The sequence below is a fragment of the Oncorhynchus masou genome, unplaced genomic scaffold (assembly GCF_036934945.1).
Source record: "Oncorhynchus masou masou isolate Uvic2021 unplaced genomic scaffold, UVic_Omas_1.1 unplaced_scaffold_682, whole genome shotgun sequence".
NCBI lineage: Eukaryota > Metazoa > Chordata > Actinopteri > Salmoniformes > Salmonidae > Oncorhynchus > Oncorhynchus masou.
Window position 1 is genome coordinate 218,423 of NW_027013271.1, and position 26,824 is coordinate 245,246.

Genomic DNA, 26,824 nt, shown 5'->3' on the forward strand with positions numbered 1-26,824 from the left:
TTTAGTGTCTGACACAGTAGGGTACAGGGTAGGGTACAGGTTTAGTGTCTGACTCAGTAGAGTACAGATTTAGGGTACAGGGTTAGTGTCTGACTTGCTAGGGTACAGGGTAGGGTACATGGTTAGTGTCTGACTTTGTAGGGCACACGGTTAGTGACTGACTCAGTCGCCTACAGGGTTAGTGTCTGACTTGGTAGGGTACAGGGTAGGGGGCAGGGTTAGTGTCTGACTCAGTAGGGTACAGGGTTAGTGTCAGATATGGTAGGGTACAGGGTAGGGTACAGGGTTAGTGTCTGACTCAGTAGGGTACAGGGTTAGTGTCTGACTCAGTAGGGTACAGGGTAAGTGTCTGACTTGGTAGGGTACAGGGTTAGTGTCTGACTCAGTAGGGTAAAGGTTTAGTGTCTGACTTGGTAGGGTACAGGGTTAGTGTCTGACTCAGTAGGGTAAAGGTTTAGTGTCTGACTTGGTAGGGTACAGGGTTAGTGTCTGACTCAGTAGGGTACAGGTTTAGTGTCTGACTTGGTAGGGTACAGGGTTATTGTCTGACTTGGTAGGGTACAGGGTAGGGTTCAGGTTTTGTGTCTGACTCAGTAGAGTACAGGGTAGGGTACAGGTTTAGTGTCTGACTCGGTAGGGTACAGGGTTAGTGTCTGACTTGGTAGGGTACAGGGTTAGTGTGTGACTCAGTAGGGTACAGGGTTAGTGTCTGACTCGTTAGGGTACAGGGTAGGGTCCAGGGTTAGTGTCTGACTTGGTAGGGTACAGGGTTAGTGCCTGACTTGGTAGGGTACAGGGTTATTGTCTGACTCAGTAGGGTACAGGGTTAGTGTCTGACTTGGTAGGGTACAGGGTTAGTGTCTGACTTGGTAGGGTACAGGGTTTGTGACTGACTCAGTAGGTTACAGGGTTAGTGACAGACTTGGTAGGGTACAGGATAGGGTACAGGGTTATTGTCTGACTCGGTAGGGCACAGGGTTAGTGTCTGACTCGGTAGGGTACAGGGTAGGGTACAGGGCAGGGCAGGGCAGAGTGCAGGGCAGGGTACAGGGCAGGGTGCAGGGCAGGGTACAGGACAGGGTACAGGACAGGGTAGGGTGAAGGGCAGGGTAGGGTACAGGGCAGGGTGCAGGGTAGAGTAGGGTACAGGGCAGGGTAGGGTACAGGGCAGGGTTCAGGGCAGGGCAGGGCACAGGGCAGGGTACAGGGCAGGGTACAGGGCAGGGCAGGGTACAGGGCACAGGGCAGGGTACAGGACAGGGTAGGGTACAGGGCAGGGTACAGGGCACAGGGCACAGGGCAGGGTACAGGGCAGGGCAGGGTACAGGGCACAGGGCAGGGTACAGGGCAGGGGACAGGGTAGGGTACAGGGCAGGGTACAGGGCATGGTACAGGGCACAGGGCAGGGTACAGGGCAGGGTAGGGTACAGGGCACAGGGCATGGTACAGGGCACAGGGTACGGTACAGGGCAGGGTACAGGGCAGGGTACAGGGCAGGGCAGGGTACAGGGTACGGTACAGGGCAGGGTACGGTACAGGGCAGGGTACAGGGCAGGGTACAGGGCACAGGGCAGGGTACAGGGCACAGGGCAGGGTACAGGGTAGGGTACAGGACAGGGTACAGGGCACAGGGCAGGGCACAGAGCAGGGCACAGGGTAGGGTACAGGGCAGTGTACAGGGTACGGTACAGGGCAGTGTACAGGGTACGGTACAGGGTAGGGTACAGGACAGGGTACAGGGTACAGGGCAGGGTACATGGTAGGGTACAGGGTAGGGTACAGGGCAGGGTACAGGGCAGGGTACAGGGTAGGGTACAGGGCAGGGTACAGGGTACGGTACAGGGCAGTGTACAGGGTACGGTACAGGGCAGGGTACAGGGCAGGGTACAGGGCACAGGGTACAGGGCAGGGTACAGGGCAGGGTACAGGGCACAGGGCAGGGTACAGGGCAGGGTACAGGGCAGGGTACAGGGCAGGGTGCAGGGCAGGGTGCAGGGCAGGGTACAGGGCAGGGTACAGGGCACAGGGTACAGGGCAGGGTACAGGGCAGGGTACAGGGCACAGGGCAGGGTACAGGGCAGGGTACAGGGCAGGGTACAGGGTACGGTACAGGGCACAGGGCAGGGTACAGGGTACGGTACAGGGCAGGGTGCAGGGCAGGGTACAGGGCAGGGTGCAGGGCAGGGTACAGGGCAGGGTACAGGGCACAGGGCAGGGTACAGGGTACGGTACAGGGCACAGGGCAGGGTACAGGGCAGGGTACAGGGCAGGGTACAGGGCACAGGGCAGGGTACAGGGTACGGTACAGGGCAGGGTGCAGGGCAGGGTACAGGGCAGGGCACAGGGCAGGGTACAGGGCAGGGTACAGGGCAGGGTACAGGGCACAGGGCAGGGTACAGGGCAGGGTGCAGGGCAGGGTACAGTAACACTGCATGATAAACACACTAACACACCATACCTGGCATCACACCTGGCATCTGAGGTAGGCCTGGCATGGAAGGCATGAGTGGCATCCCATGGAGGGGGGCATGGTTAGGGGAGGTGCAGCAGGGGGTGTAGCAGTAGTGGTTGGGGGAGCTGAAGGAGCCCGAGCAGGAGGATGGTTGTGGTAGGGGTGGCGGGCAGCAGGGGGAGAGGCAGGAGAGGTAGGCTGGGTGTGGTAGGGGTGGTAGGCAGCAGGGGGTGAGGCAGGAGAGGTAGGCTGGGTGTGGTAGGGGTGGTAGGCAGCAGGGGGTGAGGCAGGAGAGGTAGGCTGGGTGTGGTAGGGGTGGCGGCCAGCAGGGGGCGAGGCAGGAGAATTAGGCTTGGTGTGATAGGGGTGGCGGCCAGCAGGAGGCGAGGCAGGAAGCTGGTGGTACTGATGGTGGGAAGGGCTTGGCATTGTGGGTATAGGGGGTATCATCCCTCCCATCACTGGAAGCACTGGCACAGCTAGGTGCAGACAGACAGGAGACAGGGTTAGGATACAGCTAGGTGCAGACAGACAGGAGACAGGGTTAGGATACAGCTGGGTAGCAGACAGACAGGGTTAGGATAGAGCTGGGTAGCAGACAGACAGGGTTAGGATACAGCTGGGTAGCAGACAGACAGGAGACAGGGTTAGGATACAGCTAGGTGCAGACAGACAGGAGACAGGGTTAGGATACAGCTGGGTAGCAGACAGACAGGGTTAGGATACAGCTGGGTAGCAGACAGACAGGGTTAGGATACAGCTGGGTAGCAGACAGACAGGGTTAGGATACAGCTGGGTAACAGACAGACAGGAGACAGGGTTAGGATACAGCTGGGTAGCAGACAGACAGGAGACAGGGTTAGGATACAGCTGGGTAGCAGACAGACAGGAGACAGGGTTAGGATACAGCTGGGTAGCAGACAGACAGGGTTAGAATACAGCTGGGTAGCAGACAGACAGGGTTAGGATACAGCTGGGTAGCAGACAGACAGGGTTAGGATACAGCTGGGTAGCAGACAGACAGGAGACAGGGTTAGGACACAGCTGGGTAGCAGACAGACAGGAGACAGGGTTAGGATACAGCTGGGTAGCAGACAGACAGGGTTAGGATACAGCTGGTCAGCAGACAGACAGGAGACAGGGTTAGGATACAGCTGGGTAGCAGACAGACAGGAGACAGGGTTAGGATACAGCTGGGTAGCAGACAGACAGGGTTAGGATACAGCTGGGCAGCAGACAGACAGGGTTAGGATACAGCTGGGAAGCAGACAGACAGGAGACAGGGTTAGGATACAGCTGGGTAGCAGACAGACAGGGTTAGGATACAGCTGGGTAGCAGACAGACAGGGTTAGGATACAGCTGGGTAGCAGACAGACAGAGTTAGGATGCAGCTGGGTAGCAGACAGACAGGGTTAGGATACAGCTGGGAAGCAGACAGACAGGGTTAGGATACAGCTGGGTAGCAGACAGACAGGAGACAGGGTTAGGATACAGCTGGGTAGCAGACAGACAGGGTTAGGATACAGCTGGGCAGCAGACAGACAGGGTTAGGATACAGCTGGGAAGCAGACAGACAGGGTTAGGATACAGCTGGGTAGCAGACAGACAGGAGACAGGGTTAGGATACAGCTGGGTAGCAGACAGACAGGGTTAGGATACAGCTGGGCAGCAGACAGACAGGCTTAGGATACAGCTGGGCAGCAGACAGACAGGGTTAGGATACAGCTGGGTAGCAGACAGACAGGAGACAGGGTTAGGATACAGCTGGGTAGCAGACAGACAGGGTTAGGATACAGCTGGGTAGCAGACAGACAGGGTTAGGATACAGCTGGGTAGCAGACAGACAGGGTTAGGATACAGCTGGGTAGCAGACAGACAGGAGACAGGGTTAGGATACAGCTAGCAGACAGACAGGAGACAGGGTTAGGATACAGCTGGGCAGCAGACAGACAGGAGACATCGTTAGGATACAGCTGGGTAGCAGACAGACAGGAGACAGGGTTAGGATACAGCTGGGTAGCAGACAGACAGGGTTAGGATACAGCTGGGTAGCAGACAGACAGGGTTAGGATACAGCTGGGTAGCAGACAGACAGACAGGGTTAGGATACAGCTGGGCAGCAGACAGACAGGGTTAGGATACAGCTGGGTAGCAGACAGACAGGAGACAGGGTTAGGATACAGCTGGGCAGCAGACAGACAGGAGACAGGGTTAGGATACAGCTGGGTAGCAGACAGACAGGAGACAGGGTTAGGATACAGCTGGGTAGCAGACAGACAGGGTTAGGATACAGCTGGGTAGCAGACAGACAGGGTTAGGATACAGCTGGGTAGCAGACAGACAGGGTTAGGATACAGCTGGGTAGCAGACAGACAGGAGACAGGGTTAGGATACAGCTGGGTAGCAGACAGACAGGGTTAGGATACAGCTGGGTAGCAGACAGACAGGAGACAGGGTTAGGATACAGCTGGGTAGCAGACAGACAGACAGGGTTAGGATACAGCTGGGTAGCAGACAGACAGGGTTAGGATACAGGGTTAGGATACAGCTGGGTAGCAGACAGACAGACAGACAGACAGGAGACAGGGTTAGGATACAGCTGGGCAGCAGACAGACAGGGTTAGGATACAGCTAGGATAGCTGAGCAGACAGACAGGGTTAGGATACAGCTGGGTAGCAGACAGACAGGGTTAGGATACAGCTGGGTAGCAGACAGACAGGGTTAGGATACAGCTGGGCAGACAGACAGACAGGGTTAGATACAGCTGGGTAGCAGACAGACAGGGTTAGGATACAGCTGGGTAGCAGACAGACAGGGTTAGGATACAGCTGGGTAGCAGACAGACAGGGTTAGGATACAGCTGGGTAGCAGACAGACAGGGTTAGGATACAGCAGACAGACAGGGTTAGGATACAGCTGGGCAGCAGACAGACAGACAGGGTTAGGATACAGCTGGGTAGCAGACAGACAGGAGACAGGGTTAGGATACAGCTGGTAGCAGACAGACAGGGTTAGGATACAGCTGGGTAGCAGACAGACAGGGTTAGGATACAGCTGGGTAGCAGACAGACAGGAGACAGGGTTAGGATACAGCTGGGTAGCAGACAGACAGGGTTAGGATACAGCTGGGTAGATACAGAGCAGACAGACAGGGTTAGGATACAGCTAGCAGACAGACAGGGTTAGGATACAGCTGGGTAGCAGACAGACAGGGCAGACAGCTGGGTAGCAGACAGACAGGGTTAGGATACAGCTGGGCAGCAGACAGACAGGAGACAGGGTTAGGATACAGCTGGGACAGGGTTAGGCAGACAGACAGGGTTAGGATACAGCTGGGTAGCAGACAGACAGAGCTGGGTAGCAGACAGACAGGGTTAGGATACAGCTGGGTAGCAGACAGACAGGGTTAGGATACAGTAGCAGACAGACAGGAGACAGGGTTAGGATACAGCTGGGTAGCAGACAGACAGGGTTAGGATACAGCTGGGCAGCAGACAGACAGGGTTAGGATACAGCTGGGTAGCAGACAGACAGGGTTAGGATACAGCTGGGTAGCAGACAGACAGGGTTAGGATACAGCTGGGTAGCAGACAGACAGGGTTAGGATACAGCTGGGTAGCAGACAGACAGGGTTAGGATACAGCTGGGTAGCAGACAGACAGGAGACAGGGTTAGGATACAGCTGGGTAGCAGACAGACAGGGTTAGACAGGGTAGCAGACAGGATACAGCTGGGTAGCAGACAGACAGGGTTAGGATACAGCTGGGTAGCAGACAGACAGGGTTAGGATACAGCTGGGTAGCAGACAGACAGGGTTAGGATACAGCTGGGTAGCAGACAGACAGGGTTAGGATACAGCTGGGTAGCAGACAGACAGACAGGGTTAGGATACAGCTGGGCAGACAGACAGGAGACAGGGTTAGGATACAGCTGGGTAGCAGACAGACAGGGTTAGGATACAGCTGGGCAGCAGCAGACAGACAGGGTTAGGATACAGCTGGGTAGCAGACAGACAGGGTTAGGACAGCTGGGTAGCAGACAGCAGGGTAGGATACAGCTGGGTAGCAGACAGACAGACAGGACAGACAGGGTTAGGATACAGCTGGGTAGCAGACAGACAGGGTTAGGATACAGCTGGGTAGCAGACAGACAGACAGGGTTAGGATACAGCTGGGTAGCAGACAGACAGACAGATACAGCTGGGTAGCAGACAGACAGGGTTAGGATACAGCTGGGCAGCAGACAGACAGGGTTAGGATACAGCTGGGTAGCAGACAGACAGGGTTAGGATACAGCTGGGTAGCAGACAGACAGGGTTAGGATACAGCTGGGTAGCAGACAGACAGACAGCAGAAACAGAGACAGGGTTAGGATACAGCTGGGTAGCAGACAGACAGGGTTAGGATACAGCTGGGTAGCAGACAGACAGGAGACAGGGTTAGGATACAGCTGGGGCAGACAGACAGGAGACAGGGTTAGGATACAGCTGGGTAGCAGACAGACAGACAGGAGACAGGGTTAGGATACAGCTGGGTAGCAGACAGACAGGGTTAGGATACAGCTGGGTAGCAGACAGACAGGAGACAGGGTTAGGATACAGCTGGGTAGCAGACAGACAGGGTTAGGACAGCTGGGTAGCAGACAGACAGGGTTAGGATACAGCTGGGCAGCAGACAGACAGGGTTAGGATACAGCTGGGTAGCAGACAGACAGGGTTAGGATACAGCTGGGTAGCAGCAGACAGACAGGGTTAGGAGCTGGGTAGCAGACAGACAGGGTTAGGATACAGCTGGGTAGCAGACAGACAGGGTTAGATACAGACAGGACAGACAGGGTTAGGATACAGCTGGGTAGCAGACAGCAGAGACAGGGTTAGGATACAGCTGGGTAGCAGACAGACAGGAGACAGGGTTAGGATACAGCTGGGTAGCAGACAGACAGGGTTAGGATACAGCTGGGACAGACAGACAGGGTTAGATACAGACTGGGTAGCAGACAGACAGGGTTAGGATACAGCTGGGTAGCAGACAGACAGACAGGGTTAGGATACAGCTGGGTAGCAGACAGACAGGGTTAGGATACAGCTGGGTAGCAGACAGACAGGGTTAGGATACAGCTGGGTAGCAGACAGACAGGGTTAGGATACAGCTGGGTAGGAGCAGCAGACAGACAGGGTTAGGATACAGCTGGGTAGCAGACAGACAGGGTTAGGATACAGCTGGGTAGCAGCAGACAGACAGGGTTAGGATACAGCTGGGTAGCAGACAGACAGGAGACAGGGTTAGGATACAGCTGGGTAGCAGACAGACAGGGTTAGGATACAGCTGGGTAGCAGACAGACAGGGTTAGGATACAGCTGGTAGTAGGTAGCAGACAGACAGACAGGGTTAGGATACAGCAGCTGGGCTGGGTAGCAGACAGACAGGGTTAGGATACAGCTGGGCAGCAGACAGACAGGGTTAGGATACAGCTGGGTAGCAGACAGACAGGGTTAGGATACAGCTGGGTAGCAGACAGACAGGAGACAGGGTTAGGATACAGCTGGGCAGCAGACAGACAGGAGACAGGGTTAGGATACAGCTGGGTAGCAGACAGACAGGGTTAGGATACAGCTGGGTAGCAGACAGACAGGGTTAGGATACAGCTGGGTAGCAGACAGACAGGGTTAGGATACAGCTGGGTAGCAGACAGACAGGGAGACAGCTGGGTTAGGATACAGCTGGGTAGCAGACAGACAGGGTTAGGATACAGCTGGGTAGCAGACAGACAGGGTTAGGATACAGCTGGGCAGCAGACAGACAGGGTTAGGATGGGTAGCAGACAGCTGGGCTAGCAGACAGACAGGGTTAGGATACAGCTGGGTAGCAGACAGACAGGGTTAGGATACACAGCAGACAGACAGGGTTAGGATACAGCTGGGTAGCAGACAGACAGGAGACAGGGTTAGGATACAGCTGGGTAGCAGACAGACAGACAGGGTTAGGATACAGCTGGGTAGCAGACAGACAGGGTTAGGATACACAGACAGGGTTAGGATACAGCTGGGTAGCAGACAGACAGGGTTAGGATACAGCTGGGAGCAGACAGACAGGACAGACAGGGTTAGGATACAGCTAGCAGACAGACAGGGTAGCTGGGAGCAGACAGACAGGGTTAGGATACAGCTGGGTAGCAGACAGACAGGGTTAGACAGAGACAGGACAGGGTTAGGATACAGCTGGGTAGCAGACAGACAGGAGGGTTAGGATACAGCTGGGTAGCAGACAGGGTTAGGAGACAGACAGGGTTAGGATACAGCTGGGTAGCAGACAGACAGACAGACAGGGTTAGGATACAGCTGGGCAGACAGACAGGAGACAGGGTTAGGATACAGCTGGGTAGCAGACAGACAGGAGACAGGGTTATGATACAGGGTTAGGATACAGCTGGGTAGCAGACAGACAGGGTTAGGATACAGCTGATACAGCTGGGTAGCAGCAGACAGACAGGGTTAGGATACAGCTGGGTAGCAGACAGACAGGGTTAGGATACAGCTGGCAGCAGACAGACAGGGTTAGATACAGCAGCAGACAGACAGGGTTAGGATACAGCTGGGTAGCAGACAGACAGACAGACAGGACAGACAGGGTTAGGATACAGCTGGGTAGCAGACAGACAGGGTTAGGATACAGCTGGGTAGCAGACAGACAGGGTTAGGATACAGCTGGGAGCAGCAGACAGACAGGGTTAGGATACAGCTGGGTAGCAGACAGACAGGGTTAGGATACAGCTGGGTAGCAGACAGACAGGGTTAGGATACAGCTGGGTAGCAGACAGACAGGGTTAGGATACAGCTGGGTAGCAGACAGAAAGGGTTAGGATACAGCTGGGTAGCAGACAGACAGGAGACAGGGTTAGGATACAGCTGGGTAGCAGACAGACAGGAGACAGGGTTAGGATACAGCTGGGCAGCAGACAGACAGGGTTAGGATACAGCTGGGTAGCAGACAGACAGGGTTAGGATACAGCTGGTCAGCAGACAGACAGGGTTAGGATACAGCTGTGTAGCAGACAGACAGGGTTAGGATACAGCTGGGTAGCAGACAGACAGGAGACAGGGTTAGGATACAGCTGGGTAGCAGACAGACAGGGTTGGGATACAGCTGGGTAGCAGACAGACAGGAGACAGGTTTAGGATACAGCTGGGTAGCAGACAGACAGGGTTAGGATACAGCTGGGTAGCAGACAGACAGGGTTAGGATACAGCTGGGCAGCAGACAGACAGGGTTAGGATACAGCTGGGTAGCAGACAGACAGGGTTAGGATACCCGCTGGGTTGCAGACAGACAGGAGACAGGGTTAGGATACAGCTGGGTAGCAGACAGACAGGAGACAGGGTTAGGATACAGCTGGGTAGCAGACAGACAGGGTTAGGATACAGCTGGGTAGCAGACAGACAGGGTTAGGATACAGCTGGGCAGCAGACAGACAGGGTTAGGATACAGCTGGGTAGCAGACAGACAGGGTTAGGATACAGCTGGGTAGCAGACAGGAGACAGGGTTAGGATACAGCTGGGTAGCAGAAAGACAGGGTTAGGATACAGCTGGGTAGCAGACAGACAGGGTCAGGATACAGCTGGGCAGCAGACAGACAGGGTTAGGATACAGCTGGGTAGCAGACAGACAGGGTTAGGATACAGCTGGGTAGCAGACAGACAGGAGACAGGGTTATGATACAGCTGGGTAGCAGAAAGACAGGGTTAGGATACAGCTGGGTATCAGACAGACAGGGTCAGGATACAGCTGGGCAGCAGACAGACAGGGTTAGGATACAGCTGGGTAGCAGACAGACAGGGTTAGGATACAGCTGGGTAGCAGACAGACAGGGTTAGGATACAGCTGGGTAGCAGACAGACAGGGTTAGGATACAGCTGGGTAGCAGACAGACAGGGTTAGGATACAGCTGGGTAGCAGACAGACAGACAGGGTTAGGATACAGCTGGGTAGCAGACAGACAGGGTTAGGATACAGCTGGGTAGCTGACAGACAGACAGGGTTAGGATACAGCTGGGTAGCAGACAGACAGGAGACAGGGTTAGGATACAGCTGGGTAGCAGACAGACAGGGTTAGGATACAGCTGGGTAGCAGACAGACAGGGTTAGGATACAGCTGGTAGCAGACAGACAGACAGGGTTAGGATACAGCTGGGTAGACAGACAGGGTTAGGATACAGCTGGGTAGCAGACAGACAGGGTTAGGATACAGCTGGGTAGCAGACAGACAGGGTTAGGATACAGCTGGGTAGCAGACAGACAGGAGACAGGGTTAGGATACAGCTGGGTAGCAGACAGACAGGAGACAGGGTTAGGATACAGCTGGGTAGCAGACAGACAGGGTTAGCTGGGTAGCAGACAGACAGGGTTAGGATACAGCAGACAGACAGGGTTAGGATACAGCTGGGTAGCAGACAGACAGGGTTAGGGTAGCAGACAGACAGGGTTAGGATACAGCAGCTGGGCAGCAGACAGACAGGGTTAGGATACAGCTGGGTAGCAGACAGACAGGGTTAGGATACAGGGGTAGACAGACAGACAGGGTTAGGATACAGCTGGGTAGCAGAGACAGGGTTAGGATACAGCTGGGTAGCAGACAGACAGGGTTAGGATACAGCTGGGTAGACAGACAGACAGGGTTAGGATACAGCTGGGTAGCAGACAGACAGGGTTAGGATACAGCTGGGTAGCAGACAGACAGGGTTAGGATACAGGATAGCAGACAGACAGGGTTAGGATACAGCAGACAGGAGACAGGGTTAGGATACAGCTGGGTAGCAGACAGACAGGGTTAGGATACAGCTGGGTAGCAGAGAGACAGGGTTAGGATACAGCTGGGTAGCAGACAGACAGGGTTAGGATACAGCTGGGTAGCAGACAGACAGGGTTAGGATACAGCTGGGTAGCAGACAGACAGGGTTAGGATACAGCTGGGTAGCAGATAGACAGGGTTAGGATACAGACAGGGTTAGGATACAGCTAGCAGACAGACAGGGTTAGGATACAGCTGGGTAGCAGACAGACAGACAGACAGGGTTAGGATACAGCTGGTAGCAGACAGACAGGAGACAGGGTTAGGATACAGCTGGGTAGCAGACAGACAGGGTTAGGATACAGCTGGGAAGCAGACAGACAGGGTTAGGATACAGCTGGGTAGCAGACAGACAGGGTTAGGATACAGCTGGGTAGCAGACAGACAGGGTTAGGATACAGCTGGGTAGCAGACAGACAGGGTTAGATACAGCTGGGTAGCAGACAGAGCAGACAGACAGGGTTAGGATACAGCTGGGTAGCAGACAGACAGGGTTAGGATACAGCTGGGTAGCAGACAGACAGGGTTAGGATACAGCTGGGTAGCAGACAGACAGGGTTAGGATACAGCTGGGCAGCAGACAGACAGGGTTAGGATACAGCTGGGTAGCAGACAGACAGGGTTAGGATACAGCTGGGTAGCAGACAGACAGGGTTAGGATACAGCTGGGTAGCAGACAGACAGGAGACAGGGTTAGGATACAGCTGGGTAGCAGACAGACAGGAGACAGGGTTAGGATACAGCTGGGACAGAGACAGGGTTAGGATACAGCTGGGTAGCAGACAGACAGGGTTAGGATACAGCTGGGTAGCAGACAGACAGGGTTAGGATACAGCTGGGTAGCAGCAGACAGACAGGGTTAGGATACAGCTGGGTAGCAGACAGACAGGGTTAGGATACAGCTGGGTAGCAGACAGACAGGGTTAGGATACAGCTGGGTAGCAGACAGACAGGAGACAGGGTTAGGATACAGCTGGGTAGCAGACAGACAGGGTTAGGATACAGCTGGGTAGCAGACAGACAGGGTTAGGATACAGCTGGGCAGCAGACAGACAGGGTTAGGATACAGCTGGACAGCAGACAGGGTTAGGATACAGCTGGGTAGCAGACAGACAGGGTTAGGATACAGTTAGGATACAGCTGGGTAGCAGACAGACAGGGTTAGGATACAGCTGGGTAGCAGACAGACAGGGTTAGGATACAGCAGACAGAGGAGACAGGGTTAGGATACAGCTGGGTAGCAGACAGACAGGGTTAGGATACAGCTGGGCAGCAGACAGACAGGGTTAGGATACAGCTGGGTAGCAGACAGACAGGGTTAGGATACAGCTGGGTAGCAGACAGGAGACAGGGTTAGGATACAGCTGGGTAGCAGAAAGACAGGGTTAGGATACAGCTGGGTAGCAGACAGACAGGGTTAGATACAGCTGGGTAGCAGACAGACAGGGTTAGGATACAGCTAGCAGACAGACAGGGTTAGGATACAGTAGCAGACAGACAGGGTTAGGATACAGCTGGGTAGCAGACAGACAGGGTTAGGATACAGCTGGGTAGCAGACAGACAGGGTTAGGATACAGCTGGGTAGCAGACAGGAGACAGGGTTAGGATACAGCTGGGTAGCAGAAAGACAGGGTTAGGATACAGCTGGGTAGCAGACAGACAGGGTCAGGATACAGCTGGGCAGCAGACAGACAGGGTTAGGATACAGCTGGGTAGCAGACAGACAGGGTTAGGATACAGCTGGGTAGCAGACAGACAGGGTTAGGATACAGCTGGGTTAGGCAGACAGACAGGAGACAGGGTTAGGATACAGCTGGGTAGCAGACAGACAGGGTTAGGATACAGCTGGGAGCAGCAGACAGACAGGGTTAGGATACAGCTGGGTAGCAGACAGACAGGGTTAGGATACAGCTGGGTAGCAGACAGACAGGGTTAGGATACAGCTGGGTAGCAGACAGACAGGGTTAGGATACAGCTGGGTAGCAGACAGACAGGGTTAGGATACAGCTGGGTAGCAGACAGACAGGGTTAGGATACAGCTGGGTAGCAGACAGACAGACAGGGTTAGGATACACAGACAGGAGACAGGGTTAGGATACAGCTGGGTAGCAGACAGACAGGGTTAGGATACAGCTGGATAGCAGACAGACAGGGTTAGGATACAGCTGGGTAGCAGACAGACAGGGTTAGGATACAGCTGGGTAGCAGACAGACAGGGTTAGGATACAGCTGGGTAGCAGACAGACAGGGTTAGGATACAGCTGGGTAGCAGACAGACAGGGTTAGGATACAGCTGGGTAGCAGACAGACAGGGTTAGGATACAGCTGGGTAGCAGACAGACAGGGTTAGGATACAGCTGGGTAGCAGACAGACAGGGTTAGGATACAGACAGGGTTAGGATACAGCTGGGTAGCAGACAGACAGGGTTAGGATACAGCTGGGTAGCAGACAGACAGGGTTAGGATACAGCTGGGCAGCAGACAGACAGGGTTAGGATACAGCTGGGTAGCAGACAGACAGGGGACAGGGTTAGGATACAGCTGGGTAGCAGACAGACAGGGTTAGGATACAGCTGGTCAGCAGACAGACAGGGTTAGGATACAGCTGGGTAGCAGACAGACAGGGGACAGGGTTAGGATACAGCTGGGTAGCAGACAGACAGGGTTAGGATACAGCTGGTCAGCAGACAGACAGGAGACAGGGTTAGGATACAGCTGGGTATCAGACAGACAGGAGACAGGGTTAGGATACAGCTGGGTAGCAGACAGACAGGAGACAGGGTTAGGATACAGCTGGGTAGCAGACAGACAGGAGACAGGGTTAGGATACAGCTGGATAGCAGACAGACAGGGTTAGGATACAGCTGGGTAGCAGACAGACAGGGTTAGGATACAGCTGGGTAGCAGACAGACAGGGTTAGGATACAGCTGGGTAGCAGACAGACAGGGTTAGGATACAGCTGGGTAGCAGACAGACAGGGTTAGGATACAGCTGGGTAGCAGACAGACAGGAGACAGGGTTAGGATACAGCTGGGTAGCAGACAGACAGGGTTAGGATACAGCTGGATAGCAGACAGACAGGGTTAAGATACAGCTGGGTAGCAGACAGACAGGGTTAGGATACAGCTGGGTAGCAGACAGACAGGGTTAGGATACAGCTGGGTAGCAGACAGACAGGGTTAGGATACAGCTGGGTAGCAGACAGACAGGGTTAGGATACAGCTGGGTAGCAGACAGACAGGGTTAGGATACAGCTGGGTAGCAGAACACACAGGGAACAAGCTTAGGGTTTAGGATGTAGGGCTAGGGTACAGAGGACAGATTTAGGGTACAGGGTTAGGGAACACCCTATACCCTAAATTGGGTTTAGGGTATAGGGCAATGCATCAAGATCTCCAGGACTTTCTGAACGGAAACTTCATCTCACTAAAAAAAAGCCTAACAGCTGAACATAAAACCAACCCCTGAATCATTAGATATCACTGAAAACATTTCCAGTAGTGGTTTATTGTGTATGAGATCAGATAGAGAGGCCTGGTTTAAACAGGAACACACAGAGAGGCCTGGTTTAAACAGGGACACACAGAGAGGCCTGGTTTAAACAGGGACACAGAGAGAGAGAGAGGCCTGGTTTAAACAGGAACACAGAGAGAGGCCTGGTTTAAACAGGAACACAGAGAGGCCTGGTTTAAACAGGAACACACAGAGAGATAGAGAGAGGCCCGTTTTAAACAGGAACACAGAGATTGAGAGAGGCCTGGTTTAAACAGGAACACAGAGAGAGAGAGAGAGAGAGGCCTCGTTTAAACAGGAACACAGAGAGAGAGAGAGAGAGAGAGAGAGAGAGAGAGAGGCCTGGTTTAAACAGGGACACAGAGAGAGAGAGAGAGAGGCCTGGTTTAAACAGGAACACAGAGAGAGAGATAGGCCTGGTTTAAACAGGAACACAGAGAGAGAGAGAGGCCTGGTTTAAACAGGGACACACAGAGAGAGAGAGAGAGGCCTGGTTTAAACAGGAACACAGAGAGAGAGATAGGCCTGGTTTAAACAGGAACACAGAGAGAGAGGAGTGGTTTAAACAGGAACACAGAGAGAGGCCTGGTTTAAACAGGAACACAGAGAGAGAGAGGCCTGGTTTAAACAGGAACACAGAGAGAGAGAGAGGCCTGGTTTAAACAGGAACACAGAGAGGCCTGGTTTAAACAGGGACACACACAGAGAGAGAGAGAGAGGCCTGGTTTAAACAGGAACACAGAGAGAGAGAGAGAGAGAGAGAGAGAGAGAGAGAGAGAGAGAGAGAGGCCTGGTTTAAACAGGAACACAGAGAGAGAGAGAGAGAGAGAGAGAGAGAGAGAGGCCTGGTTTAAACAGGAACACAGAGAAAGGCCTGGTTTAAACAGGAACACAGAGAGTGAGAAAGGCCTGGTTTAAACAGGAACACAGAGAAAGACCTGGTTTAAACAGGAACACAGAGAGTGAGAAAGGCCTGGTTTAAACAGGAACACAGAGAAAGGCCTGGTTTAAACAGGGACACAGAGAAAGGCCTGGTTTAAACAGGAACACAGAGAGTGAGAAAGGCCTGGTTTAAACAGGAACACAGAGAAAGGCCTGGTTTAAACAGGAACACAGAGAGTGAGAAAGGCCTGGTTTAAACAGGAACACAGAGAGAGGCCTGGTTTAAACAGGAACCCTCCTCTGTAAACTGGTCATCTCTGTATATCCGTCTCAAGACCCACTGGTTGATGCTTATTTGTAAAACCCTCTTAGGCCTCACTCCCCCCTATCTGAGATACCTACTGCAGCCCTCATCCTCCACATACAACACCCGTTCACTCCCCCCTATCTGAGATACCTACTGCAGCCCTCATCCTCCACACAACACCCGTTCACTCCCCCCTGTCTGAGATATCTACTGCAGCCCTCATCCTCCACATACAACACCCGTTCACTCCCCCCTATCTGAGATACCTACTGCAGACCTCATCCTCCACATACAACACCCGTTCACTCCCCCCTGTCTGAGATATCTACTGCAGCCCTCATCCTCCACATACAACACCTGTTCACTCCCCCCTATCTGAGGTACCTACTGCAGCCCTCATCCTCCACATACAGCACCTGTTCACTCCCCCCTATCTGAGATACCTACTGCAGACCTCATCCTCCACATACAACACCCGTTCACTCCCCCCTGTCTGAGATATCTACTGCAGCCCTCATCCTCCACATACAACACCTGTTCACTCCCCCCTATCTGAGATACCTACTGCAGCCCTCATCCTCCACATACAACACCCGTTCACTCCCCCCTATCTGAGATATCTACTGCAGCCCTCATCCTCCACATACAGCACCCGTTCACTCCCCCCTATCTGAGATATCTACTGCAGCCCTCATCCTCCACATACAGCATCTGTTCACTCCCCTCTATCTGAGATATCTACTGCAGCCCTCATCCTCCACACACAACACCCGTTCACTCCCCCCTATCTGAGATATCTACTGCAGCCCTCATCCTCCACATACAACACCCGTTCACTCCCCCCTATCTGAGATACCTACTGCAGCCCTCATCCTCCACATACAACACCCGTTCACTCCCCCCTATCTGAGATATCTACTGCAGCCCTCATCCTCCACATACAACACCCGTTCACTCCCCCTATCTGAGATATCTACTGCAGCCCTCATCCTCCACATACAACACCCGTTCACTCCCCCTATCTGAGATACCTACTGCAGCCCTCATCCTCCACATACAACACCCGTTCACTCCCCCCTATCTGAGATATCTACTGCAGCCCTCATCCTCCACACAACACCTGTTCACTCCCCCCTATCTGAGATATCTACTGCAGCCCTCATCCTCCACATACAACACCCGTTCACTCCCCCCTATCTGAGATATCTACTGCAGCCCTCATCCTCCACATACAACACCCGTTCACTCCCCTCTATCTGAGATATCTACTGCAGCCCTCATCCTCCACATACAGCACCCGTTCACTCCCCCCTATCTGAGATACCTACTGCAGCCCTCATCCTCCACATACAACACCTGTTCACTCCCCCTATCTGAGATATCTACTGCAGCCCTCATCCTCCACATACAACACCCGTTCACTCCCCCCCTATCTGAGATACCTACTGCAGCCCTCATCCTCCACATACAACACCTGTTCACTCCCCTCTATCTGAGATATCTACTGCAGCCCTCATCCTCCACATACAACACCCGTTCACTCCCCCCTATCTGAGATATCTACTGCAGCCCTCATCCTCCACATACAACACCCGTTCACTCCCCCCTATCTGAGATACCTACTGCAGCCCTCATCCTCCACATACAACACCCGTTCACTCCTCCCTCTCTGAGATACCTACTGCAGCCCTCATCCTCCACATACAACACCCGTTCACTCCCCCCTATCTGAGATATCTACTGCAGCCCTCATCCTCCACATACAACACCCGTTCTGCCAGTCACATTCTGTTAAAGGTCCCCAAAGCACACACATCCCTGGGTCCCTCGTCTTTTCATTTCGCTGCAGTTAGAGACTGGAATGAGCTGCAACAAACACTCAAACTGGACAGTTTTAACTCAATCTCTTCATTCAAAGACTCAATCATGGACACTCTTACTGACAGTTGTGGCTGCTTTGTGTGATGTATTGTTGTCTCTACCTTCTTGCCCTTTGTGCTGTTGTCTGTGACCGATAATGTACCATGTTGTTGTCATGTTGTGTTGCTGCCATGTTGTTGTCATGTTGTGTTGCTACCATGTTGTTGTCATGTTGTGTTGCTACCATGTTGTGTTGCTACCATGTTGTTGTCATGTTGTGTTGCTACCATGTTGTTGTCATGTTGTGTTGCTACCATGTTGTGTTGCTACCATGTTGTTGTCATGTTGTGTTGCTGCCATGTTGTGTTGCTGCCATGTTGTTGTCATGTTGTGTTACTACCATGTTGTTGTCATGTTGTGTTGCTATCATGTTGTGTTGCTACCATGTTGTTGTCATGTTGTGTTGCTGTCATGTTGTGTTGCTGCCATGTTGTGTTGCTGCCATGTTGTTGTCATGTTGTGTTGCTACCATGTTGTTGTCATGTTGTGTTACTACCATGTTGTTGTTGTGTTGCTACCATGTTGTTGTCATGTTGTGTTGCTAACATGTTGTTGTCATGTTGTGTTGCTACCATGTTGTGTTGCTACCACGTTGTTGTCATGTTGTGTTGCAACCATGTTGTTGTCATGTTGTGTTGCTACCATGTTGTTGTCATGTTGTGTTGCTACCATGCTGTGTTGTCATGTTGTGTTGCTACCATGTTGTTGTTATGTTGTGTTGCTACCATGTTGTGTTGCTACCATGTTGTTGTCATGTTGTGTTGCTACCATGTTGTTGTCATGTTGTGTTGCTACCATGTTGTTGTCATATTGTGGTGCTACCATGTTGTTGTCGTCTTGTGGTGCTACCATTTGTTGTTATGTTGTGTTGCTACCATGTTGTTGTCATGTTGTGTTGCTACCATGCTGTTGTCGTGTTGTGGTGCTACCATGTTGTTGTCGTGTTGTGGTGCTACCATTTGTTGTTATGTTGTGTTGCTACCATGTTGTTGTCATGTTGTGTTGCTACCATGCTGTTGTCGTGTTGTGGTGCTACCATGTTGTTGTCATGTTATGGTGCTACCATGTTGTTGTCATGTTGTGGTGCTACCATGTTGTTGTCATGTTGTGTTGCTGCCATGTTGTTGTCATGTTGTGTTGCTTCCATGTTGTTGTCATGTTGTGTTGCTACCATGTTGTGTTGTCATGTTGTGTTGCTACCATGTTGTTGTTATGTTGTGTTGCTACCATGCTGTGTTGTCATGTTGTGTTGCTACCATGTTGTTGTTGTGTTGCTACCATGTTGTTGTTATGTTGTGTTGCTACCATGCTGTGTTGTCATGTGGTGTTGCTACCATGTTGTTGTTATGTTGTGTTGCTACCATGCTGTGTTGTCATGTTGTGTTGCTACCATGTTGTTGTTGTGTTGCTACCATGTTGTTGTTATGTTGTGTTTCTACCATGCTGTGTTGTCATGTGGTGTTGCTACCATGCTGTGTTGTCATGTGTTGCTGCCATGTTGTTGTTGTGTTGCTACCATGTTGTTGTCATGTTGTGTTGCTACCATGTTGTTGTTGTGTTGCTACCATGTTGTTGTTATGTTGTGTTGCTACCATGCTGTGTTGTCATGTTGTGATGCTACCATGCTGTGTTGTCATGTTGTGTTGGTACCATGCTGTGTTGTCATGTTGTGTTCGTTTGCTAAGTCAAACGACACTGCTGGTTCTGCTCACACTGCCCTACCCTGTGCTCTGACCTCTTTCTCCCCTCTCTCTCCAGATGAAATCTCTCTTCTTGTGACGGCCGGCCGCCCAACAACCTGCCCGCTTGACCCTATCCCCTCCTCTCTTCTCCAGACCATTTCCGGAGACCTTCTCCCTTACCTCACCTCGCTCATCAACTCATCCCTGACCGCTGGCTACGTCCCTTCCGTCTTCAAGAGAGCGAGAGTTGCACCCCTTCTGAAAAAACCTACACTCGATCCCTCCGATGTCAACAACTACAGACCAGTATCCCTTCTTTCTTTTCTCTCCAAAACTCTTGAACGTGCCGTCCTTGGCCAGCTCTCCCGCTATCTCTCTCAGAATGACCTTCTTGATCCAAATCAGTCAGGTTTCAAGACTAGTCATTCAACTGAGACTGCTCTTCTCTGTATCACGGAGGCGCTCCGCACTGCTAAAGCTAACTCTCTCTCCTCTGCTCTCATCCTTCTAGACCTATCGGCTGCCTTCGACACTGTGAACCATCAGATCCTCCTCTCCACCCTCTCCGAGTTGGGCATCTCCGGTGCGGCCCACGCTTGGATTGCATCCTACCTGACAGGTCGCTCCTACCAGGTGGCGTGGCGAGAATCTGTCTCCTCGCCACGCGCTCTCACCACTGGTGTCCCCCAGGGCTCTGTTCTAGGCCCTCTCCTATTCTCGCTATACACCAAGTCACTTGGCTCTGTCATAACCTCACATGGTCTCTCCTATCATTGCTATGCAGACGACACACAATTAATCTTCTCCTTTCCCCTTCTGATGACCAGGTGGCGAATCGCATCTCTGCATGTCTGGCAGACATATCAGTGTGGATGACGGATCACCACCTCAAGCTGAACCTCGGCAAGACGGAGCTGCTCTTCCTCCCGGGGAAGGACTGCCCGTTCCATGATCTCGCCATCACGGTTGACAACTCCATTGTTTCCTCCTCCCAGAGCGCTAAGAACCTTGGCGTGATCCTGGACAACACCCTGTCGTTCTCAACTAACATCAAGGCGGTGGCCCGTTCCTGTAGGTTCATGCTCTACAACATCCGCAGAGTACGCCCCTGCCTCACACAGGAAGCGGCGCAGGTCCTAATCCAGGCACTTGTCATCTCCCGTCTGGATTACTGCAACTCGCTGTTGGCTGGGCTCCCTGCCTGTGCCATTAAACCCCTACAACTCATCCAGAACGCCGCAGCCCGTCTGGTGTTCAACCTTCCCAAGTTCTCTCACGTCACCCCGCTCCTCCGCTCTCTCCACTGGCTTCCAGTTGAAGCTCGCATCCGCTACAAGACCATGGTGCTTGCCTACGGAGCTGTGAGGGGAACGGCACCGCAGTACCTCCAGGCTCTGATCAGGCCCTACACCCAAACAAGGGCACTGCGTTCATCCACCTCTGGCCTGCTCGCCTCCCTACCACTGAGGAAGTACAGTTCCCGCTCAGCCCAGTCAAAACTGTTCGCTGCTCTGGCCCCCAATGGTGGAACAAACTCCCTCACGACGCCAGGACAGCGGAGTCAATCACCACCTTCCGGAGACACCTGAAACCCCACCTCTTCAAGGAATACCTAGGATAGGATAAAGCAATCCTTCTCACCCCCCCTTAAATGATTTAGATGCACTATTGTAAAGTGGCTGTTCCACTGATGTCAGAAGGTGAATTCACCAATTTGTAAGTCGCTCTGGATAAGAGCGTCTGCTAAATGACTTAAATGTAAAATGTAAATGTTGTGTTAATACCATGTTGTTGTCATGTTGTGTTGCTACCATGTTGTTGCCATGTTGTGTTGCTACCATGTTGTTATTATGTTGTCTTGCTACCATGTTGTTGTCGTGTTGTGTTGCTACCATGCTGTGTTGTCATGTTGTGTTGCTACCATGCTGTGTTGTCATGTTGTGTTGCTACCATGCTGTGTTGTCATGTTGTGTTGCTACCATGTTGTTGTTGTGTTGTGTTGCTACCATGCTGTGTTGTCATGTTGTGTTGCTACCATGCTGTGTTGCTACCATGTTGTTGTTGTGTTGCTACCATGTTGTTGTTGTGTTGTGTTGATACCATGCTGTGTTGTCATGTGTTGCTGCCTTGCTATATGTTGTTGCCTTAGGTCTCTTTATGTAGTGGTGTCTCTCTTGTTGTGATGCGTGATTTGTCCTATATTTATATTGTACTTTTATTTTATGTTTTGAATCCCAGGCCCCGTCCCCATAGGAGGCCTATTGCCTTTTTGGTAGGCCGTCATTGTAAAGAAGAATTTGTTCTTAACTAACTTGCCTGGTTAAATAAATGTTAAGTAAACAACAACAAAAAACAAAGCCATCACCCACAGAGAGATGAACCTGGAAAAGAGTCCCCTAAGCAAGCTGGTCCTGGGGCTCTGTTCACAAACACAAACACGCCCCACAGAGAGATGAACCTGGAGAAGAGTCCCCTAAGCAAGCTGGTCTTGGGGCTCTGTTCACAAACACAAACACATCCTACAGAGCGATGAACCTGGAGAAGAGACCCTAAGCAAGCTGGTCCTGGGGCTCTGTTCACAAACACAAACACATCCTACAGAGCGATGAACCTGGAGAAGAGTCCCCTAAGCAAGCTGGTCCTGGGGCTCTGTTCACAAACACAAACACATCCTACAGAGACATGAACCTGGAGAAGAGTCCCCTAAGCAAGCTGGTCCGGGGGCTCTGTTCACAAATACGAACACAAACACACCCTACAGAGAGATGAACCTGGAGAAGATTCCCCTCAGCAAGCTGGTCCTGGGGCTCTGTTCACAAACACAAACACATCCCACAGAGCCCCAGGACAGCAACACAAACAGACCCCACAGAGTCCCAGGACAGCAACACAAACAGACCCCACAGAGTCCCAGGACAGCAGCACAAACAGACCCTACAGAGCCCCAGGACAGCAACACAAACACACCCTACAGAGCCCCAGGACAGCAGCACAATTAGACCCTACAGATCCCCAGGACAGCAACACACCCTACAGAGCCCCAGGACAGCAACACACCCTACAGAGCCCCAGGACAGCAACACACCCTACAGAGCCCCAGGACAGCAACACAAACAGACCCTACAGAGCCCCAGGACAGCAACACAAACACACCCCACAGAGCCCCAGGACGGCAACACACCCTACAGAGCCCCAGGACAGCAGCACAAACAGACCCCACAGAGCCCCAGGACAGCAACACACCCTACAGAGCCCCAGGACAGCAGCACACCCTACAGAGCCCCAGGACAGCAACACACCCTACAGAGCCCCAGGACAGCAGCACAAACAGACCCTACAGAGCCCCAGGACAGCAACACAAACACACCCCACAGAGCCCCAGGACGGCAACACACCCTACAGAGCCCCAGGACAGCAGCACAAACAGACCCCACAGAGCCCCAGGACAGCAACACACCCTACAGAGCCCCAGGACAGCAGCACAAACAGACCCTACAGAGACCCAGGACAGCAACACAATTAGACCCCACAGAGACCCAGGACAGCAGCACAAACATACCCTACAGAGCCCCAGGACAGCAGCACAATTAGACCCCACAGAGCCCTAGGACAGCAGCACAATTAGACCCCACAGAGCCCCAGGACAGCAGCACACCCTACAGAGCCCCAGGACAGCAACACACCCTACAGAGCCCCAGGACAGCAACACCCTACAGAGCCCCAGGACAGCAACACATCCTACAGAGCCCCAGGACAGCAACACATCCTACAGAGCCCCAGGACAGCAACACATCCTACAGAGCCCCAGGACAGCAACACACCCTACAGAGTCCCAGGACAGCAACACACCCTACAGAGCCCCAGGACAGCAACACACCCTACAGAGCCCCAGGACAGCAACACACCCTACAGAGCCCCAGGACAGCAACACACCCTACAGAGCCCCAGGACAGCAACACACCCTACAGAGTCCCAGGACAGCAACACACCCTACAGAGCCCCAGGACAGCAACACACCCTACAGAGCCCCAGGACAGCAACACACCCTACAGAGCCCCAGGACAGCAACACCCTACAGAGCCCCAGGACAGCAACACACCCTACAGAGCCCCAGGACAGCAACACACCCTGCAGAGCCCCAGGACAGCAACACACCCTACAGAGCCCCAGGACAGCAACACACCCTACAGAGCCCCAGGACAGCAACACACCCTACAGAGCCCCAGGACAGCAGCAGAATGTGTCAAATAAATAACAAAAAAAACAGAGCAAACTAGAATGATATCTGGCCCTAAACAGAGAGTACACATTGGCAGAATACCTGACCACTGTGACTGACCCGAAACAGAGAGTACACATTGGCAGAATACCTGACCACCGTGACTGACCCTAAACAGAGAGGACACAGTGGCAGAATACCTGACCACTGTGACTGACCCTAAACAGAGATGACACAGTGACAGAATACCTGACCACTGTGACTGACCCTAAACAGAGAGGACACAGTGGCAGAATACCTGACCACTGTGACTGACCCTAAACAGAGAGTACACAGTGGCAGAATACCTGACCACTGTGACTGACCCTAAACAGAGAGGACACAGTGGCAGAATACCTGACCACTGTGACTGACCCTAAACAGAGAGTGGCAGAATACCTGACCACTGTGACTGACCCTAAACAGAGAGGACACATTGGCAGAATACCTGACCACTGTGACTGACCCTAAACAGAGAGGACACAGTGGCAGAATACCTGACCACTGTGACTGACCCTAAACAGAGAGTGGCAGAATACCTGACCACTGTGACTGACCCTAAACAGAGAGGACACATTGGCAGAATACCTGACCACTGTGACTGACCCTAAACAGAGAGTACACATTGGCAGAATACCTGACCACTGTGACTGACCCGAAACAGAGAGTGGCAGAATACCTGACCACTGTGACTGACCCGAAACAGAGAGTGGCAGAATACCTGACCACTGTGACTGACCCTAAACAGAGAGGACACAGTGGCAGAATACCTGACCACTGTGAATGACCCTTAACAGAGAGTGGCAGAATACCTGACCACTGTGACTGACCCAAAGTTAAGGAAAGCTTTGTAGAGACTCAGTGAGCATAGTCTTGCTATTGAGAAAGGCCGCCGTAGGCAGACATGGCTCTCAAGAGAAGACAGGCTATGTGCTCACTGCCCACAAAATGAGGTGGAAACTGAGCTGCATTTCCTAACCTCCTGCCCAATGTATGACTATATTAGAGAGACATATTTCCCTCAGATTACACAGATCCACAAAGAATTAAAAAACAAACTCAATTTTGATAAACTGCCATATCTACTGGGTGAAATACCAGTGTTCCATCACAGCAGTAAGATGTGTGACCTGTTGCTGCAAGAAAAGGGCAACCAGTGAAGAACAAACACCAGTGTAAATACAACACATATTTATGCATATTTATTTTCCCTTTTGTTCTTTAACTATTTGCACGTAAAATTACATTTTAAATGTGTTTATTTTTTGGGAACTTCTGTGAGTGTAATTTTTATTATTTCTTTCACTTTGTTTATTATCTACTTCACATGCTTTGGCAATGTAAACATGTTTCCCATGCCAACAAGCCCTTTAATTGAAATTGAAATCGACAGACAAACAGACAGACAGACAGACAGACAGACAGAGAAAGAATTGGGGAGCAGAAAGACAGACAGACAGACGGACAGACAGACAGACAAAGAATTGGGGAGCAGACAGACAGACAGACAGACAGACAGACAGACAAAGAATTGGGGAGCAGAAAGACAGACAGACAGACAGACAGACAGACAGACAGACAGACAGACAGAGAAAGAATTGGGGAGCAGAAAGACAGACAGACAGACAGACAGACAGACAGACCGACCGACCTCCGGGCTGTAGTCCTGGGGGATATGGTCTGCTGGAGGGGGCCTGACCCCTCTCCTCCTCCCCTCCTCCTATTCCTCCTCCTCCCTTCATCCGGCCTGTCATACTGGCTGGCTTGTCCAGGTCCTGAGAGAGACGGAGAACAGTGTTGAGACTGAAACAGGCTGATGGACGGAGAGACAGAGGAAAGGACAGAGAGGAACAGAGAGGGAGGTCTGTAATTGGCCCAGTCACTGGAACTCTATCCTCCCTGGGTAATACCATACACACCCTAAGAGCTGCACACACAACCTTCTGCTGCCAATCCCCCAGACAGACACACAACCTTCTGCTGCCAATCCCCCAGACAGACACACAACCTTCTGCTGCCAATCCCCCAGACAGACACACAACCTTCTGCTGCCAATCCCCCAGACAGACACACAACCTTCTGCTGCCAATCCCCCAGACAGACACACAACCTTCTGCTGCCAATCCCCCAGACAGACACACAACCTTCTGCTGCCAATCCCCCAGACAGACACACAACCTTCTGCTGCCAATCCTCCAGACAGACACACAACCTTCTGCTCTCAATCCCCCAGACAGACACACAACCTTCTGCTCTGCTCCCAATCCTCCAGACAGACACACAACCTTCTGCTCTCAATCCCCCAGACAGACACACAACCTTCTGCTCTGTTCCCAATCCTCCAGACAGACACACAACCTTCTGCTCTCAATCCCCCAGACAGACACACAACCTTCTGCTCTACTTATGATGTATTATGTTATGATGTATTATGTTATGATGTATTATGTTATGATGTGTTATGATGTATTATGTTATGATGTGTTATGTTATGATGTGTTATGTTATGATGTATTATGTTATGATGTATTATGTTATGATGTGTTATGTTATGATGTGTTATGATATGATGTGTAATGTTATGATGTGTTATAATGTATTATGATGTATTATGTTATGATGTGTTATGTTATGATGTATTATGTTATGATGTGTTATGTTATGATGTGTTATGTTATGATGTGTTATGTTATGATGTATTATGTTATGATGTACTATGTTATGATGTGTTATGTTATGATGTGTTATGTTATGATGTGTAATGTTATGATGTGTTATGTTATGATGTGTTATGATGTATTATGATGTATTATGTTATGATGTACTATGTTATGATGTGTTATGTATTATGTTATGATGTGTTATGATGTGTGATGATGTATTATGTTATGATGTACTATGTTATGATGTGTTATGTTATGATGTGTTATGTTATGATGTGTAATGTTATGATGTATTATG

At 51.9% G+C, this 26,824-nt stretch overlaps 1 protein-coding gene across 1 annotated transcript in view; it reads right to left on the reverse strand.

Moving 5' to 3' along the window:
- LOC135536902 (unconventional myosin-XV-like) overlaps positions 1-26,824 on the reverse strand; it is a 192,614-nt gene that overhangs the window by 97,234 nt on the left and 68,556 nt on the right. The window contains 1 exon segment of the mRNA XM_064963124.1: positions 25,515-25,638. Coding sequence (XP_064819196.1) covers positions 25,515-25,638 — 124 coding nt within the window.